We start from the raw sequence: 19698 nt of genomic DNA on the forward strand, positions 1-19698 counted from the left end.
CCGACCAAACAAGAAATAGAATTAAGAAATAAACAGGCGGTAACCACGGTATTCCGGATCCCAATCCATAAAATCTTAGATCGGATTCGAAATCAACCTTATTTCAGGGCTTCGGCAAGAGCACCGGGGGAATTCATGGGAAGGAACGTTGGTAGACGTTGTGCCTACCACAATGAAGAAGGGCATCCAACTCAAGGTTGCAGAGCCTTAAAAGCACACTTGGAGGACCTGGTAAGACAAGGCCTTCTGAGGGACCTGGTCGATGAGGCCAGAACAAGGGAAGAGCAGGCAAGGTTGCCTCAAGCACCAGCAGCACCCCCTCCCCCAGCACAGCTACCACAAGCAGGAGAACCGAGGGTGGTTAATGTGATCCACTCAAGGGTCAACGAAAACGAAGTCAGAGGAGAAACCCAGAGGGTAAGACATTTACAGCATATCTACCAAGTCGGGGAAAAGAGACATCGGCCAGAAGAATGCCAAGGGCCAATGATAGCCTTTACTGAAGCCGACCTAGAACTGGTCCAACATCCGCATAATGATGCCTTGGTAGTATCCCTCCAAGTTGGGGAGTGCCAAGTAAAACGCATCCTAATAGATCAAGGCAGCTCCTGTGACATCATGTATGTCAGATGTTACAAAGAGCTAGGCCTTCACCCCGATGACCTAGAACAATCAAGCGGCCCGATGGTCGGCTTTAATGGAACACCGACATGGCCACTGGGTGCAACAAGCTTAGAAGTACAAGCCGGCACTAAGAAGATCAGGACGGAATTCCTGGTAATTGACACACCCTCACCATACAACATCATCTTGGGAAGACCGTGGTTGCATGCAATGGGGGCAGTTCCCTCGACGTTGCATCAACTACTCCGGTTCCCAACAGAGCATGGGATTGAAGAAGTCAGAGGGGATCAAATACAAGCCAAAAATTGCTCCATGGCAGCAATAAAGTCCACCTGTAGTATACGAGAGCCAAAGAAAGCAGAAGTTGAAGATGAAAACACGGAAGTCCTAGAAGACGTCGGGAAAGAACCAGCCGAGAAGAGCGAAGAGGCGCTAAAGAAAATCCTCGTCCAGGAGGGCGACGAAGAACGATTTTTTCTTCTCGGCTCAGGCTTAGCTAGAGAAGAAGAAAAAGAACTAGAAGATTTTTTAAGGGCAAACATAGAGGCGTTCACCTGGACACCCTATGAAATGCCTGGCATTGACCCCGAGGTCACTTGCCACAGTCTGAATGTCGACAGATCGGCAAAGCCAGTGATTCAACGAGCCAGAAGGCCGACGTTAATGCACGTCGAAGCAGTAGAGGAAGAGGTAGACAGACTCCTTGAAGCCAGGACCATCCGAGAAGTTCAGTACCCAACATGGCTGTCCAACACAGTAGTAGTAAAAAAGAAGAATGGCAAGTGGAGGGTTTGTGTAGACTTTACCAGCCTCAACAAAGCTTGCCCCAAAGACAGCTTTCCTCTGCCCAAAATCGACCAACTGGTAGACGCCACTTCAGGACATGAAAGGATGAGTTTTTTAGATGCATATAGAGGGTACCACCAGATTGCTATGTACCCACCAGATGAGGAGAAGACCGCGTTCATCACCCCGAAAGGCCTGTACTGTTGTAAGGTAATGCCTTTTGGGCTGAAAAACGCAGGAGCAACCTATCAGAGGTTAGTGACAAAGATGTTTAAACATCTAATTGGCAAAACGGTAGAAGTTTACATCGATGACATGGTCGTAAAGACCAAGAAATCAGAAGGTCATCTTGCCGACCTAAAAGAGGTCTTTGACATACTCAAAAGATATCGGCTCCGACTCAACGCCTCGAAGTGTGCCTTCGGAGTTGGGTCAGGTAAATTTCTAGGATATCTGGTAACAAGAAAAGGCATTGAGGCCAGCCCAGACCAAATCAAGGCCATCCTGGAACTACAGAGTCCGACATCGGCAAAACAAGTTCAAGTGCTCACTGGAAGGGCCGCAGCCCTAAACCGATTCATCAGCAGAAGCTCAGACAAGTGCAGACCCTTCTTTAACTTGGTGAAAAAAGCCACAGACTTCCTATGGACAGAAGAATGTGAAGCTGCCTTAGCCGACCTAAAAAAATACTTGACCACAACCCCGGTCCTTTCTAACCCAATTCCAGGGGAGGAATTGTTTTTGTACTTAGCAGTCTCTGAGCACGCAGTCAGTGCAGTGCTAATCCGTGAGGACAAAGGGGAGCAGAAGGCTGTCTATTATGTAAGTAAGACTTTGGCTGACGCAGAAACAAGATACCTACCACTGGAAAAATTAATGCTAGCCTTGGTAATGGCTTCAAAGAAATTGAGCCATTACTTTCAGGCACACAAAATTGTGGTCCTAACAGAGCACCCGCTGAAGTCCTTGTTACATCAAGGAGACTTAACAGGAAGGATAGCAAAATGGGCAGTAACACTGGGCCAGTTTGACCTAGAATTTAGGCCAAGAACAGCAATAAAGGGCCAAGTTTTGGCCGACTTCGTCACAGAACTCACACCTGAAGCCATCACACCTCGGGCTCCGTCGAGCCAAGATGAGCATCACCCCGACAAGCAAAAAGAATCCCAGTCAAAGACAAAAAAGCAAGAGAAAGAAAAGCTCAGACCATGCAGCATCTACATCGGCGATTCATTCAGACTATTTGTCGATGGAAGTTCAAACCGCCAGGGAGCAGGAGCAGGAGTACTGCTGATATCTCCAGATGGAGAAATTGTAGAACAGTCCATCCGTCTGGGGTTCAAAGCCTCCAATAATGAAGCAGAATATGAAGCATTAATTGCAAGGCTAAAGCTAGCAGCAGCAGCAGAGGCAGACGAGGTAATTGTTTTTTGTGATTCACAAACTGATTGTTAACTAGTCAACAGGAGAATTTGCAGCCAGAGACGAAAGAATGTCGGCATATGCAAAGGAAGTCATCCGACTGGCAGCCCTATTCTAGAACTGCAGATTACTCCAAGTTAGCCGAGATGACAACACCCACGCCGACGCGTTAGCCAACCTGGCCAGCTCAATTCAAATTAGAAAAACAAGGACAATTATGATCGACTATATGTCGGCCCCGAGCATAGATAAACAGAGCACCGAACAAGAAGCAATGTGCGTGGGCTTTGGACCAAGCTGGATGGATGCAATCATTGCATTCCTAAAAGAGGGGAAGCTGCCAGAAGACCATAAAGAAGCACATAAAATAAGGCTGAAATCGGCCAGATTCAGTCTAACAGCAGAAGGTCATCTCTACAGGAGGTCGTTCACTGGACCACTTTTAAGGTGCGTACACCCTTTGCAGGTTGAAGATTTTCTTTACAAGATTCATGAAGGAATCTGTGGAAGCCATGCTGGGGGCAGATCGTTAGCCCACAGGGCCATTACCCAGCGGTATTTGTGGCCCTACATGCAAAAGGATGCCGAAGCCTATGTAAAGAAGTGTGAACAATGTCAAAAGTTTGCACCTTTGATACATCAGCCAGCTGCCGACCTAAACCCAGTATCCAGCCCTTGGCTGTTTGCCCAATGGGGCATGGATCTGGTCGGACAACTTCCCCAGGCAACTGGGCAGAGAAAATACTTGCTGGTAGCAACAGACTACTTTACAAAATGGATAGAGGCAGAACCTCTTGCCAAAATCCGAGATGTGGACGTCAAGAATTTTATATGGAAAAACATTATCACAAGATTTAGGATTCCAAGAGCAATAGTTGCCGACAACGGAACACAGTTCGACAGCAAACTTATCAAAAACTTTTGTGCAAAATTCAAGATCAAGAATTATTTCTCAACACCAAGTTTTCCTCAAAGCAATGGGCAAGCAGAGGCATCCAACAAAGTAATCCTGGATGGAATAAAGAAGAGGCTCCAGGCAGCAAAAGGAAAGTGGGTGGACGAGTTACCCAACGTACTTTGGGCATATCGGACTACGCCGAGAAGATCAACAGGAGAATCCCCCTTTGCCATGGCCTATGGCACAGAAGCAGTCATCCCATTAGAGATTGGCATCCCAGGGATCAGAACCCAGGGAGTAGAGAATGGCACCAATGACATACTCTTAGCCCGAGACCTAGATTTATTGGAAGAACGAAGAGAGAAAGCTGCAATTCAGCTCGCAGTATACCAGCAACAGCTTGCCAGAGCTTACAACAAGAAGGTAAATCCAAGAGATTTTCAAGTTGGCGACCTAGTCCTAAGAAAAGTCGTCGGGAACAAGAAGGATCCCAGGGAGGGCAAGCTTGGCCCAAACTGGGAAGGACCCTACAGAATTACTTCAGTATTAGGCAATGGAGCATATCGGCTTGAGGACAATGAGGGCAAAACACTGCCCAGACCTTGGAATACTTGTAATTTGAAATTTTTCTATCATTAGATAAACATCATTGTTTGGCCGATATCATCAATAAAGTCTTTTCAGAATCTTTCAACATATATAAAGTTTTGCATGGATGTTTATTGAAGACATATCAAACTCAGGCAAAGTTAAGCCGAGATTATTCCTTAACTCACTTGTTGAAATTTGTAGCAATTTACAAGTTGAAGTTAAGCCGATGTTATTCCTTAATTCACTTGTTGAAATTTGTAGCAATTTACAAGTTGGAATTAAGCTGATTCCTTATCTTCACTTGTTGAAATTTGTAGCAATTTACAAGTTGAAGTTAAGCCGATGTTATTCCTTAATTCACTTGTTGAAATTTGTAGCAATTTACAAGTTGGAATTAAGCTGATTCCTTATCTTCACTTGTTGAAATTTGTAGCAATTTACAAGTTGAAGTTAAGCCGATGTTATTCCTTAATTCACTTGTTGAAATTTGTAGCAATTTACAAGTTGGAATTAAGCTGATTCCTTATCTTCACTTGTTGAAATTTGTAGCAATTTACAAATTGAAGTTAAGCCGATGTTATTCCTTAATTCACTTGTTGAAATTTGTAGCAATTTACAAGTTGGAATTAAGCTGATTCCTTATCTTCACTTGTTGAAATTTGTAGCAATTTACAAGTCGAAGATAGGCCGAGGTTATTGCTTAAGTTCTCATAGCAATATGTGGGTTGTTTAAACCCTAGGGAAGATGCTTAACTCTTGTTGAAATTTGTAGCAATTTACAAGTTTATGTTAAGCCGACATATGATCACCCGCTGAGGTATACAGAAAGTTACAGGTTAAAATAAAGGCTAAGTATATTGGTCATTACTTGTTGAAATTTGTAGCAATTTACAAGTAGGTAAGACTAAGATTACCATTTAATACTTGTTGAAACTTAAGAAGAAGCTTGCAAAAGTTTACACTCCGAAATATATGTTCTATACTTGTTGAAATTTATGAAAAAATTGCAGGACAGTATCTTGCCGAAGTAAAAGTTTTATGGTTATACCCGAGGTATGTAACCCCGAGAAGATTGCACAAAGGAAGCAACATGCAAAAGATTTTTTCTAAGTACAAGACTATGCAGAAGCAGTCAACAGAATATCACAAGATCAAAACATCCAGAGGAAGAACTGTTGCAGTTACATATTGAAGAAACCACGTCGGCCAAAAGAAAGAGTTTTGCATTATCCAGAAAGTAAAAAAGTACAAAGTGCAAAGTACAGAAAAAGAAGGAAAAAATACAAAAGGCAATTTTGTCAAGCTTCTTCAATGTTAGCCACTGCAGGGACTGGGACCTCGGACGATTCTGGAGGAACCTCGTCGGCCACTTTTTCCGCTTGTATCTCGGCATCAATCTCTGCTAATGATTCCTCAACACTTCTTTCTATCAGGAGAAGATTGGACGATAGCTCCCCAGTAGCAGTTTCCCTAGTTGCCTCCTTGGCCTCATCACCCTCCTCATCTAAGGTTAAGTCCATAACCTGCTCAGCATGAGGAGGGGACTTGGCTACGACGGCATCCTTGGGTTTTCTCACCAAGGCTTCTTCGTTGTCCTCTTTATCTTCATCTTCAGCATCAGCATCAGATTCTGATCCACCTTCAGGTGGAGGTGGAGGAAATGGCAGAGGGATGGCATCAGCATTCCGAAGGGGCGAGTCAACAGGGAGATCAAGCTTCTTTATCAGGGACATCCAACCTAGGGAAAATCCCCTGTTGCATGCCTGCCTGACTTGAAGCTTATAATCTTCTGCGACGTCAGCCATGCCTTGGGCATAGGCCTTTTCATCGGCCTCTTTGATTTCGGCCTCTTTGGTGGCCAGAGCTTGCTGGAGTTCTTTCTCCGCTTGGGCCTTCTGAACCTCGGCCTCTCTTTTCTCGACCTCAGCAACTTTTCTAACGGCCTCAGCAGCTTCGGCCTTCTCAAGAGCTAAAGTTTGAACTTTAGTTGCAGCCTCGGCTTGATCCTCCAGTTTTTTCATTTTTGCTTCAAGGGACTTGATCTCTCTCTTCATAGAAGATGCTTCCCTTTTCATATCAACCAAACTTTGACGATTTTCAAAGGATTGCATTGAAAATGAATGGGCATGCTGAATGGCCTGCAGAAAAACAGAAATGTGAGACAGTACTCTCAGTAAAGAACGGAAGAAAAAATCACAAGTACAAACAGAAATACTCACTTGGACGGAGTGTTGGAGCATGAGAGCGTAATTCTCATACTCACTAAGCTTAGCATTTCACTCCAAGTCATTCGGAAGGAGAAGAGCAGTGCTGAGGGCGACACCAACGTTAATGTCGTCAGCACTTTCACTAGCCATAATGGGCCTATCCTCCAGGGATAGATCAGGGGCCCAGGGGACATCGAGCTTCTTTGAAGCCGAGGTCGTCGCGGACGATGACCTCGCCTTCTTCGATTGTGTAGACCCTGAGGGTTGGCCCTCAGCAGACCTCTTGGTTGAAGTAGAGGCTGATTTTTTGCTTTCTGCTAGTTTAGAAATCGGCAGAGCATCCTCAGCCTCGGCATCTGTAGCCCTGGCCTTAGGCTGAGCCTTTTTAACTCTCTTTGGTTTGGGTGGGAGCATTGATTGCGTTGGTACGGCTTCGGCGTCAGTTGGAAGATCGGCGAGAAGGTCTTGAACGACAGGCCTTGGACGAACCATCTCGGCAGTCTTTACAAGCCTTCGTCGACGTTTACGCTCAGGAATTGGTATTAAGTAGGGGGCCAAGGTTGATGGAAGATCGACTGGGTTAGATGTGGACTCTTAATCTGTTCGGGATGTGGAAGCAGTTAGGGTCGTGGCTGTGGGTGGAGAAAGACTCTTCTTTCTTTTTCTTGGGACGTCGGGTAAAGTGGATTTGTATGTAGGGATGAAGTTTAGTAACAGTGGGGCCTTTCGTTTGTGGATTGGGAGGTTGAGGAGTGTTTTTAGATCTGTTCCTGGGAAGAAGGATTGACGAAAATTTTTCGGTGGCTGATGAAGATCTGCAGGACAAAGAAACAGACGTCAGAAACAAAAAAGTATTAAGGACTTAAATAAAAACAACTAAGTGTTGACTCAGGGCTCTTACTCTTGCCCTCTGTAATTGTTCGAGGAAGAGGGTAGAGGTGGACATTTTCATCTGGGCCAAATTCCCAATTTCCAGAAGCAATGAGAAAATCATCTCCAGCCCCCTTGTTGGAGTCTGGGAGGTCGGCTACGATTTTGTACTGAGTAGATCTCGGTTTAAGGTAATAAACGAAACCCCTATCCTTCAGGTCAAGAGGGCACATGGTATAGCAGTATTGAAGGTCGGCCAGGGTAATTCTAAGGTTCTCTTGCCTAGCTAAAGCTATAATACCATTGATCACCCTATAGGAGTTAATAGTAAGTTGCATGGGGTTCAGCTTATAGAAATAAATAACATGACGGAAAAGGGGATGAAGTGGAAGTCGGAGTCCACATTCGGTGAAAGCTACTATAGGGAAGGGCATCGTATGGTCTGTGGGCATGATGGTATCACTGTCCCCAGCCAATTTAAGATGAACATCGGCTGGGATAGAGAATTCCTGCCTAAAGTATTCAAGTTTTGTTGGGGTATTTACCCTGTGCCTCCACATACCCATTATGTCAATTTAAAATATGTTTCAGAAGATGGGTGTTTTTAGGAAGGGTTACAAAAACCTCGGTAAAGATCTAAGAAATGGCTGATAAGGCTTATTTCAGTTTTCCCTAAATTTGAAGGTTCTACGCACAAATCCCAAACCTAAGAACTATAAGGATCAAGATTGAAGGCACAGATCTGGGGCAGGAAAAAAAAAAAAAAAAAAAAAAAAAAAGAGAATCAAGAACAGTGGCAAAGAGAATGGTGAAAAAGTATAGAAGTTCAAGGTATAACCACAAATTCAAGATACAAATAAATCCAAGGCTTCGAACAAAATCAGTAATGGCAACAGGCAGACAAAAGCACAGAAAGAGAAATTGACATTGAAGGGAATGAATCTTATCGGAACAAGTGAAGCCGGGGCAATGTTCGCCAAGCTCAGAAATTGGTTGCAATAGCAGAGAAGGCTTCGCAAGAATGAGGGATTAAGAGCAGTTCCAGAAGAGAGATTAAAGCGATGGCAAATTCGGAGAAAAAAGAGCTTTCAGAGAGAGAAAGAACAAGAAGACAGAATGAAAAAGTGAAGGAAAAGAAGAGGCAAAAAAGAGTTTTGTCAAAAATTTGAAACGGCGGCAAAAATAGGGCAATTATTGCGCCTAGAGCAACGCACGCGTCAGACGGCGCAGACGAACGAACAGACAGCTTCCAGGCGCATCACAGACACGCTCCAATGAAAACAAAGCACGTGAAAAGGAACGGTTAGATATGCATGACAGCTCATGCGCGTGGGAGAGTACGACCAAAGCCTTGTTCTCCGAAGAGAACACGTCGGCTGAAAGTAGATAATCTTGGCTAATCAGTTTTTGAACCATTACTCAGAAAAGAGGTGACAAAATATCGGAATAGGTTCCATCACCTCAAAATGCCGAGGTAATAGAACCTAGGGGGCAGTTGTGGGGATATATTTTCTGAATACCAACACGTGGCATGGTGACGCCGACGTGTCAGCCGAGGTGCCACGTGCCCTGGTAGTTAAGCCGAGGTAATCTCGGAGAAGCCGAGGTCATCTCCAAAGATATCGGAATCCGAGATAAGGGGCAAGAGTCCTAAGGCAAAGAGGGGACTTAACCAAGATAAGGATAAAGCTCTTAGGGAGTTTATCTTTATCTCTTAAAGAGTCCAGAGTAAACAGTAAATTAGAGTTCATAGAAGTCATATTTCTAGTGGGACTTGGATTGAGTATATTATAAAAGAGAGGCACCCCCGTGGGTCTAAGGTATGCAATTTATGTTTTGAGTATTCAGTTTAGTATTTGATTATCTTTGAGAGATATACTGACTTGATCGTCGGAGTGCCCCCGGGTGGAAGAACCACCGTCGGAGCTTTTTCTTTCTGTTTCAGGTTGCCTAAGCCATATATTCTGCCTGTGCTCTCCAGCTGATCACTAAACGGGCGGTGTGGTCAGATTTTCACCCACACAGAACTAAAATGGACAAATAATAAGAGTTTGCCTTTGATATTATGTAGTCAATCAGATTGAATTAGTATTGCTTCATCCTATTTGTGCATTTAATGAAGTTGTCTTAAACAGCACACCATCAAAAATAAATAAATAATGAACTCGCACTCCTATCATACAAGCCAAACATTTTTTTAAAAAATAATAATGAACTACAGTAACTTCTGAATATTTTTTAGACAGCGGAATGCTATCATTTTTTTTTATAATAATATTTTATTTGAATAAATTTCAAGACTTAAAATAGTAAAGTTTGATTTTTATCACGTTGCTATTATAAAATTTCAAGAATAAAAAAGACAATCTAAAAAATCTAATCAACATTGTATAACACATTGAAGTGGACAGATGTATCAATCACAAATCATCCACATTGAAGTGGACAGATGTATCAATCACCACATTGAAGTGGACAGATGTATCAATCAACATTGTCAAATAACTGAAAATAATTTTTTTAAGAGGCATTACAACAAACACCAATCATCCACCACAACAGATATCCATTTCATCATTACTTATAAAAATAAAAAATAATAAAAAGAATAAGAAGCAGTACCAGCTAATTTCAACAAAGATGATTAATAAAATAATAAGATTAAAAAAATAATACGCAATTGCGTAGTGATGGCAAGAATAAAGCAACAATTACAATCAGAACAGAATACAATCAGTTATAAAAACTTTATTGTTTTCGATGTTTTCATGAAACGAATTTTTTGAACCTCAGACAAGTGTTTAAAATAGTCCATTAAAATGCTCTGTTTCTAAGAAATTCGTAGTGTCATGTCAGTATGCATGGAAACATTAATGTTTCAAAAAAACTATAGAAAGAAACAAAAAAAGGAACTTGGAAATAGATGGAAACATTCGTAGATACAAAGGCAAAGGTGGAGGGAAATCTATTTACCATCCCTCAGACCCAAATGTAAACAGGAGCTTTGTGCACTGGATATGACCTTCTACCATTACATTCATAGATACAAAAGCAAAGGTGTAGAATCAAAAAGTAAATGTTGACGCGAGCAAAATTTCATGAGTAATATCAAATAAATCAATTTAATTGAAAGAAAATTTATATGATTCTAAAGGCGCATATAAATTTATATGATTCAAAAACTTGTAACAAAATCATTCTACAGGTGCATATATCCCAACATCATACTGATATTGACGACAATCATAAGATCTTCTATCATTTTTTCCCTTAAAATAAATAGAAGAACAAAAATAAATTTATGAGATACTAGATTTGAGTAGACACAAGTTGTTGCTTCAGTATGTTTTGGAGTATTTTGCTATGTTTTGATGTCTTTCCATGACAACAGTAAAATTATATCAAAACAATAAAAATTTCATTTTTCCACTAGTACCTAATTACAATGTCCTAGGAATACAAAATTTTCAGTTTTTTCAATTAAAATAAAAGAAATTGTGTACCTTGGTAATCACTCGAAAAAAAACAAAGAAATTAACAAGAAATGTTTTTAAAAAATCTTGTTTATTTACAGAAGCAACACACCATAAATGAACTCTTAAAGAAGGGAAATTAGGAAGTAAAAATCAAATTTAGGAGAGTCCAGCCTGCAAAATCAATCTTCTATAAGGGCAAATCAAATTTAGTTGTCACATCTAGTTGCTAGGTCTCTATACACACAAAACTCTAGCTTCGATGATAGACAGAACAGAAGCATGTTAAAATATATTTATCAAAATAGACAAAAATGCAATGGATATGCTCAACAAATCAAGGGGAGTCCAACAAACATGAAGAATAAAACTTCGATGAGTAAATTACTAAATTCATTGATTCTTCAGAGTAAAACCGAAGAAATTTTAAAAATGTGAAACCCTAGGTTAATCAGAACAATAAACAAACAAGATTAAACGCATCACCGAAATTCAGAAAACATTCAATATTCTCACCAAAATGAAGCTAAGTCTGTTTGCTGAGACGCTTCCTGAGCTTCCACTACTTGTGCTTGTTCATCTTCCTCTTTCTCCTCTTCTTCTTCTTCACGCTATCAGCCCAGATCATCATCGGAGTGTCGCTAGCCACGAAAGGCACAAACCCAGTTGAAGAAATAGGGTTTAGAGAAAACCCAAATGGAAAGCTTGGAAAGATCGGGGTCGAAAGAGAAGAAACCGAATCCGAATCCGAATCCGAATCCGAATCGAGATTTACATTGTGATTGTAGAGATGGAGTGGTTTGGGTTCGGTGAGATGGGGAAGAGTGAAGAGAGGAGGTATGAGATTTGAGGGATGTAGTTTATTAAAAGTAGGGATAATATATTTGACAGATTGCTTTGTAAGTAGTTTCTGGACAAGAGAAACCATTGCAGACTCGGGAAGAACTGAACAACAAGTTCATATACAAATTTGTACAAGATTGAGAGAGAGAATACAGAGAGGGAGAGGGTGGATCAACATATGGAGAGATAGAGAGCGAGCTGGAGACACAGAGGAGAGATGGGCATTTTTTTATTTTCTTTTTTCTGTTTTCCTGGCCCAAAACGACGTCGTTTTATAAATGGCGACCAATTTTTTTTTTGTCGCAAAAAATTTTCATTTTCCCCCTCCATGTTTCAAATTTCCCTCCCAAACTTTTGGCGACCAAAAGACAATATTGGTCGCAGAAAATGTACCTTCGCCGATAAAATTTTTTAGTCGCCAAATCCCAATCAACGGCGACTAAAGTATTAGTCGCTAAAAATATAATTTGGCGACTAATTTTTTTTTGTTGCTGAAAATAAGTTTTTGGCGACCAAATTTTTGGTCGCCAAAAAATATGTGACCTTCCGCGACCAAATTTATAATTGGTCGGCAAAAGCATGCCACTTTTTGCGACCAACTCATTTTTTGGTCGCCAAAATATAACCTTCTGCGACCAATAATATTTGGTCGCCAAAATTAATGATCATTCGCGACTAATTGATATTTGGTCGCCAAATGTTATTTTTTTACGATAAAAATTTTTTTAATTAGCAAAAGTAATCACAAAATGTGTAAATTCTTATAGTGATATATCAATGGAGATCATGGAGCCCTCTTGTGTAGAAACATTTTCCTTTGCATACTCTCTCGGAAGGAATTCTGGTTGAGTGAACGTTATTGTTTCCTTACCTTTCTATGTTTAGTGGGCCCATTTGGATCATATTGCCACGTCAGTCAACTTGCAAAGACAACTAATAGAGAATTCAAATCATCTGTACCTTTGAAAAATTATTTGGTGGTTTTGTAATATGATGTCTCAATTGTGTTGTGATTGATGAAGGAAGTAAGATTCATAATTTGGTATTAGATGATTGGTGTTAGTTAATAGGGAACAGTAACGTTGTGTTTGGTTGGAGGATTTGGAAAGGGATTTGAAAAGGGAAAGGAAAAAAATGTGTGAAACTAGGTAAAATATAGGTATGTTTTACTCACATTTTACCTATTTTTTTTATTTTTCTTTCTAAATCCCTCCTCAAATCCTCCAACCAAACACAGTATAAAAGTATGTCATTTGGTGGTGATTGGTGAAAATATTGACAAGTAATACCGCAAGATAACTTTATAATTTTTCCAATTGTTCACAGAATCACTTTTGTTAACATGAAAACTATGTGGGCAGATAAAATATAAAAAGACACAAAATGGGACATAAAAATGAACAAGTGATCTTTGTTCATTAATTTGGTTAGTGTAGAGCGTTTTTATATTATTTCAAATTAATAATGATGAGCTTTTCAACAATAAAGAGATGGGCTGATAACCTTATGTCAAAATGCTCAAAATCTCCTCACATATTATGTTAGCAACAACAATTGCCATAGATACATATATAACCCATACCCACAAGTGAGAAGTAAGAAATAACCTTCAAAAAAAAAGTCCAAATACTACATACACATATTCAATACAAAAAATATAAATGCTGAAAAGGAAATTTACCAAAAGAAGATTGGGGAAGGATAAGAGATAGCTAGTGGTGTTGTCAATTAGGTTTTATTTTTATTTCTCTTATCATGGACCACCCCTTCATTACCAGCTAGCATCATATACTTGTCCTTCCTTGTAAGTGTAGTGCACTCAAAACCCAAAGCATCAGCCAATTGTCTCTGAATATAGTTAGCCACTTCAAAGCTAGATCTCCCACCAGCACAGGTCAACTCTTTAGGCAACTTCCCAAGGATCTGAATGAAGTAACTAGGTCTAGGGTTCATCAAGAAGTAGATTGGGTCCAAGCATTTGAGCCCGCTCGCGGTAGTCCCATAGAACATGGTCACATGAGTGTTTATGGCTACTGGGACAATCTCATTGGCTAACTCAGCAAACAAAGAGCTGAACCTCAAGAGATATGGCTCTCTACATGTGGTTCCTTCAGGGCATACCACTAAATCGCCTTCCCCGAGCAGTCTCTGCATTGTTTCGCCATCTTGTTTTCTGTCTCTTGTCAACCTCACCGTTTTGATCGGAGATATCAATTCAGACATTTTGCTTAGGCTGTATGTGACCGCAATCAAAGGCTTGTGGAGTGACATGCTCAGAAAGACAGGGTCTAAGAGGGTTCTATGGGTGCAAACATAAAGGACTCCTTTCTTTTTGTTGGAGTCTGAGTCTGAGTCTAAGTCCGGGTTGAGACCTTTGAACCTAATGTGGACACCAGTCAAAGAGCCCAAGAAAATGGCAATTTTGTAGGGTAAGCAGATACCCACAAAGAGTCTGAAGATGGAGAGGAATATAGCTGGAGGAAGCCATAAGAACATGGAGAGAGTTGCTAATGGAGTGGGCAAGAAAGCTAGTCTACCATCATGAAAGACGAGAGGCTTTGGATATCTGTCCCTTGGCATTGTTGTACCTTTCATGTCTTCAGTGTTCACCACATAAGCTTCCTGCCATACAAAAATACATCAAATATATATTTTTAAAAAAAATCTATTCATACATTTAAAAATAAAAAAATAAAAACTTTGTAAGAATAATGTAATAATGTCAACTTTTTTATATATAAATTTATTTTTATGATTATTTTATTTTGAAATAAAAAAATACACTGAATTACGTCACTCAAGCATATTCCCTACCTACTAACCCACTCCGACCTCTGGTGTCCGTATAGCCATATAGTTAAGAGTTTTGCTGTATATTACAATTACACCTTCCATTTTTTTAAAATATGAATTATTCTTGTAATTTTAAAAATTATAATTATCTCTTTGTCACAATTTTTTATTTAATAAAATTAATTAAAAAAATAAAATTTATAATTACTTTCTTATACAATAATAAAATTATTTAAATTATTAATTAAAATATATTTATGATATCATTAAAAATTATTAATTAATTTAATAATTTATTAATAAAAGAGATCATTTATTACAAAATTAAAAATCTCAAAAGATGAAATATAATTTCTAAAACTACCAAAAAAAAAAAAATAAATCATATTTTGAGCAAAACTAAAGGAATATATTTATAATTTATTTTATTTTAATTTTTTTTTTTTTTACAATCATGGGGACCACACCCATGTGGAGCCACTATCTTTCTTCTCGTAATTAATTAGAGATACCTACCATTTCATATATTTAACACAATGAGATTCTAAAAATTTTATTAAAAGTTTTATTAAGCGTTTTATATAGGTATAGGATTCATACGAGTAGGTTTCATATTTATATAAAACATTTAATAGTAATTTTAGTAAAACAGATCTCCTATCTACATGAGATATTTAGGCCAAGTTTAGCATCCTCTAAAAAATTTAAAAAGTCAAAAAGTTACTATCATATTTAAGTCACATCATCTTATTTAAGTCACATCACTTCTCTAACACATCACTTCAAACCCAATCCAAATTCAACCCATATTTTATAAAAAGTCAAAAGGTACACTTATTTAGTCTTCTCAAACTTGACCTTAATAAAAATTCAAATAAAACTTTAAAATTCCTAACATTTTCTTTTAATAAAATGCAGGGTACACAAACACCTAAATAAAACTTTTAAAATTTCTAACATTTTCCTCTAACAAAATGCAAGGAGCCCAAAAACCTTGCCTTAAAAGAATTGAAGTGGTCACTGCAAAATTTCCGTTCGTATTAAAAGTATGTAAATGTTTGTCTTATAATAATTGTGAATCACAATTTATTAATGGGAAATTTAATCAAAAACTCTTCATAATAAAATTTTAATGTATTAAAGATAAGTATAAAAAAAAATTAAAATTCAACACATATCCCTATTATCAAAATATTAAATTTTAACATAATATAACTTTTAATGTAGATGTCAGTTTTTAATAAAATTAGGTCTCATTTGATAATATTACTTTTTAGCCTAAAAACCAAAAAATCACAAAAAAAAAAAAATCAAAAAGCCAACAACTTATACCAAAAAGTCAAAAATTCTCTATTCTTTTTATTTTTTGCATATTTTTTTCGTAAAAAATCAAAAAGTCATCTCAAACATACTAGTTTTTTTTAATTCATATTTTAACCAAAAAATCAAAAAGTTACTAAAAAAGTCTATTCTAGAATTCTCTTATCAAGATCTATCAAATAAAATCCATATTGACTATGAAATTCTTAAATATATATATATATATATATATTACCGTCGAAATTGGTGTAAACAATGACAATAACATGTTACTCTGATAATATTGTCTAAAAAAAATATTTTACTTTGTCATTACTTAATTATGTATTTTCTCCTTATAGAATTTATGAAGCAAAATAAATTAAGCTGTTCTTTTCACCAAATAAGTGTCTAATGGAAAAGTTTTGACTAAATTTCCCTTTATTTGTTTATATTTTATTTTATGTGTCACAACTACATTTTCATTCCATGATAAGATCTTGTAAATCATTAAATAATAAACAAATTATATTATATCATTATAGTATTGTCCTTTTTTATAATGTCATATAAATTAATACTTTTTAAAATTTTAGTTACTCATATATCACCTAAAATATTATTATAGTTGATTGTATTGTCAATACGTAAAATAGTAAAAAAATGTAAATATTGTTAATTTAAGAATTGAATTTCTCTCAAATTTATATTTAAAGATTAGATTTTTGTTAAGTTCACAATTTCATCATTTTTTTAAAAAAAATAAATAAATAAACCTTACCTATAAAAACAGTTATAAACCTTTTTTTTGTATAAAAGTGTTAATAGTGCAGTAATCGTCAGGACCAATGTTCTTTTCGTACAAAATTTTCAAAACCAAAAAATGTGCCATTGTGCTTTTGGGTAGTGACCAAAGCTTGTGGGGGTACACAAGTGTACGTTCACAAAAAAGAGCAATATTTAAGGGTTGTTTGGAATGATTTAAATAAGTGTATTTTTTGTCTTTTTATGAAAAGATATGTAAAAAAGTAGAGAGATGATGTGATGGAAAAAAGATAAAAAGTCTGTACTTATTTAGGATAGCCAAACTTGACCTTAAAAAAGAAATAATAAGACAAAGCAGGTCTCCAATTGAAAATTAAGATTAGACCATCGAGTCTAGCCTGTGGATTTATTTTTTTACCTCTTTTTCGATAATCCGAACCGTTCAATATGTAGAATTCGTCGAGTATTATATTCCTGTAAAAAAATCATATTAATCGGATATCGATAGCTATTTCATCAGATCAAATTTCTGTCAATTGTTTATTTTTTACGGTTCATTTTTTTGATCAAAATTGATCTGATCAAATAGCCATTGATATCCTCTTAACGTGAATTTTTACAAGATTATAGTATTTAACGAGTTCTACTCATAAAACAGTTCAGATTATTGAAAAGAAACCTAAAAATAAACTCACAGGCCGAACTAGACGGTTCAATCTGGAACTCCAACCGGAGACCAACTGGCCCTTAAATATTACTCAAAAACAATTTTGCCCATTCCTTGCATTAAATTCTCAATTGTTATTTATGCACCGTTTGGGAAGTGGTTTTGTGGGCTTTTTTGGCTATTTTAACCACAAAAGACAAAATAGGCTATTTTAGCCACAACAAACAAAACATCACATCCAACCCATAATCATTACACTCTTCTCTCACAAAAAAAGTCAAAAAAACCAAAAAGCCAAATAGCCCTTCCCAAACCAAGTCTTTTAGCTCAGGCTAAAATAGCCAAAAAAACCAAAAAGCCAACCCACTTCCCAAACCAACCCTTATTTAGCCTCCAAGGTAGCAATGACAGTGGTAAGAGAAATGATCCTGTACAATCCAAAAAAAATTATCCTATAAATTATTTGTATAGAATAATTGGGACTACATTGTAAGCTTATCAATTTAAAATAAAAAATTCATCTGAAGATGTAAATAAATTATAAAACTGTCATCTCTTATAAAAGTTTAAATAAGAACAATTTTTTCAGAAAAAATATGAAAAATGATATGTAAACAATTTTTGTACAAAAAGCTATGTCAAAATAATGTGTGAATGACAATATTGCAACAATAACGTGTTGTTTGGTTTTTGAGTTGGGCTAAATAATCACAAAAGAATAAAAAAAAAAAGGTCAAAAAATCACAAAAAGTCAAAAATTACAAAATGACAAAAAAAAAAATCCACCATTCAAAAGCTAAAAAGCCAAAAAAACCAATCAAGAATACCAAATGAACAAAAAAGTCTCAGACTATAAAAGTCAAAAAACACCAAAAAATTAACTAAAAAGTCATTGCGAAACGAAGGCTAAGTCACCTTTATGGGTCTTTTGGTTTCAAATAAATTGATATATATATATATGACATATCAATTTATATAGATTTTATGTATAATTTTTAAGTTTAATATCATTGCTGAAGAGAGAAATATATACCTTGCAAGGGGATATAAAGAGTTGATCATCAGGGCTTGAACTTCCAAGGCCAATGTCAGGCTTGTTTTCTCCAAAGAATTCCTTAAGAGCTATGTGCTTTACAAGCAAACCAGAACCAGATATCAAACCTGTAAAGTAGTTCCCAACAGTTTGCAATTCAGTCCCTACAACATCGCCAACACTCAAATATTCCTTGAGAAAACCTTCAACCATGACTCTAGGTACACTTGTGAAGACAACCCTAGACTCTGTTGAAGCCAACACCTCATAGACCTTAAGGTTGAGGTTTTCGAGATAAAACTTAGGCAAAACAGCCCTCCCAACATTCTCCATGTCTTTCACCCTAAGCCCACAAAAGGTAATGAAAATCATTGCCCTTAATTGGAGGTCATAGTGCAAAACCAACAAGATAGGCCATGATAAGAGCAAGAAAAATGCCCTGAAAATGCTACCACCTTCAAAGGCAATAAGCATGAAGTAAGGGAAGAAAGATTGAGTTCTTAGCAAGGTTGCATGAATGTTACAAACCAATGTTTGGGACTCCCTACCCTCCAAACCACACTTGGTGACACTTGGATACAAAGAAGGTTGTGTTGAAGATGATGATGATGATTTAAGAGATGGGTTTGGATTTGGGTTTAGGTTTCTTAAAAATAAGCCATAGTACTTTCTCATCTTCCCTAAAGCTCTGTAACATGAGTTGGCTAATAGCTGGTACAAGAGCCAGTCTGCTAGCTTCACAAGTTCTGTGGGAAACACCATAGCTTCTTTTTTTTCTGTGGCACTGTCAATCAATATGCTCAAATGGGTTGACAAAGGAAATGAATGAGAGAGAGAGAAACAGAGTAAATGAGATGAGAGGGGTTGAAGAGAAGAGGAAGGGATGCAGAGGGAATTTATAGGAGTAATTAAAAGGGTGTAGGAGGGAGTTGACCATGGAATTTGTGTTGGTTAGCCACACCGCTAGCATTAACTGCACATTCGACATTTTTTATTTATTTTATTTTATTTTTATTTTTTTGAATTTTTTGTTTCTAGGTAGGCAGGTGTACTCTAGAGGAGGGTTATATTTTTTTTCCCTATTCGGTTAACAACACAGAGTAGGTTGGTGTGTTGGTGACCATCCTTCGTAGTTTCTGGTTTTTGTTTGACAAATGTTTTTCGTTTGACAAATCTATGAATGGTTCTTTGTTTGAAAATAATGAGTTCTGAGTGACTCTTTCTTTGCAAATAAATACTAAATTCAAGTTTCGATCAAAGATTTGATAGAGACTTGTTAGGAAATAAAAATAAGATTTTTTTTTTTAATGAAAGGAATGAAATATAAATTGGAAAATACTTTTCTTACATAAAATTCATACGAAAACTTTTACAAGAATTATGTAATAATGTCATTCTTCAAATAAATTCATCTTTATGGATGTTTT

At 37.3% G+C, this 19698-nt stretch overlaps 1 protein-coding gene across 1 annotated transcript; it reads right to left on the reverse strand.

Moving 5' to 3' along the window:
* Positions 1–13100: 13100 nt before the first annotated feature.
* Positions 13101–19141, reverse strand: GPAT1 (glycerol-3-phosphate acyltransferase 1). The gene is made up of 2 exons (XM_028208094.2): positions 18272–19141; positions 13101–14336 (listed from the first exon to the last, which is right to left on the reverse strand). The coding sequence occupies exons 1-2, from the start codon at positions 19031–19033 to the stop codon at positions 13443–13445; spliced, it is 1656 nt and encodes a 551-aa protein (XP_028063895.2). The 5' UTR covers positions 19034–19141; the 3' UTR covers positions 13101–13442.
* Positions 19142–19698: the final 557 nt, after the last annotated feature.

The sequence above is a fragment of the Camellia sinensis genome, chromosome 8 (assembly GCF_055761805.1).
Source record: "Camellia sinensis isolate YWXY chromosome 8, ASM5576180v1, whole genome shotgun sequence".
NCBI classification, from domain to species: Eukaryota; Viridiplantae; Streptophyta; class Magnoliopsida; order Ericales; family Theaceae; genus Camellia; species Camellia sinensis.

Bases quoted from the DNA above. Each gene is read 5' to 3' on its own strand.
- GPAT1 (XM_028208094.2), bottom strand. From the start codon at position 19,033: ATGGTGTTTCCCACAGAACTTGTGAAGCTAGCAGACTGGCTCTTGTAC. The intron at 14,337-18,271 runs GTATATATTTCT...TTTGTATGGCAG, and splicing joins TCTTTATATCCCCTTGCAAG to GAAGCTTATGTGGTGAACAC.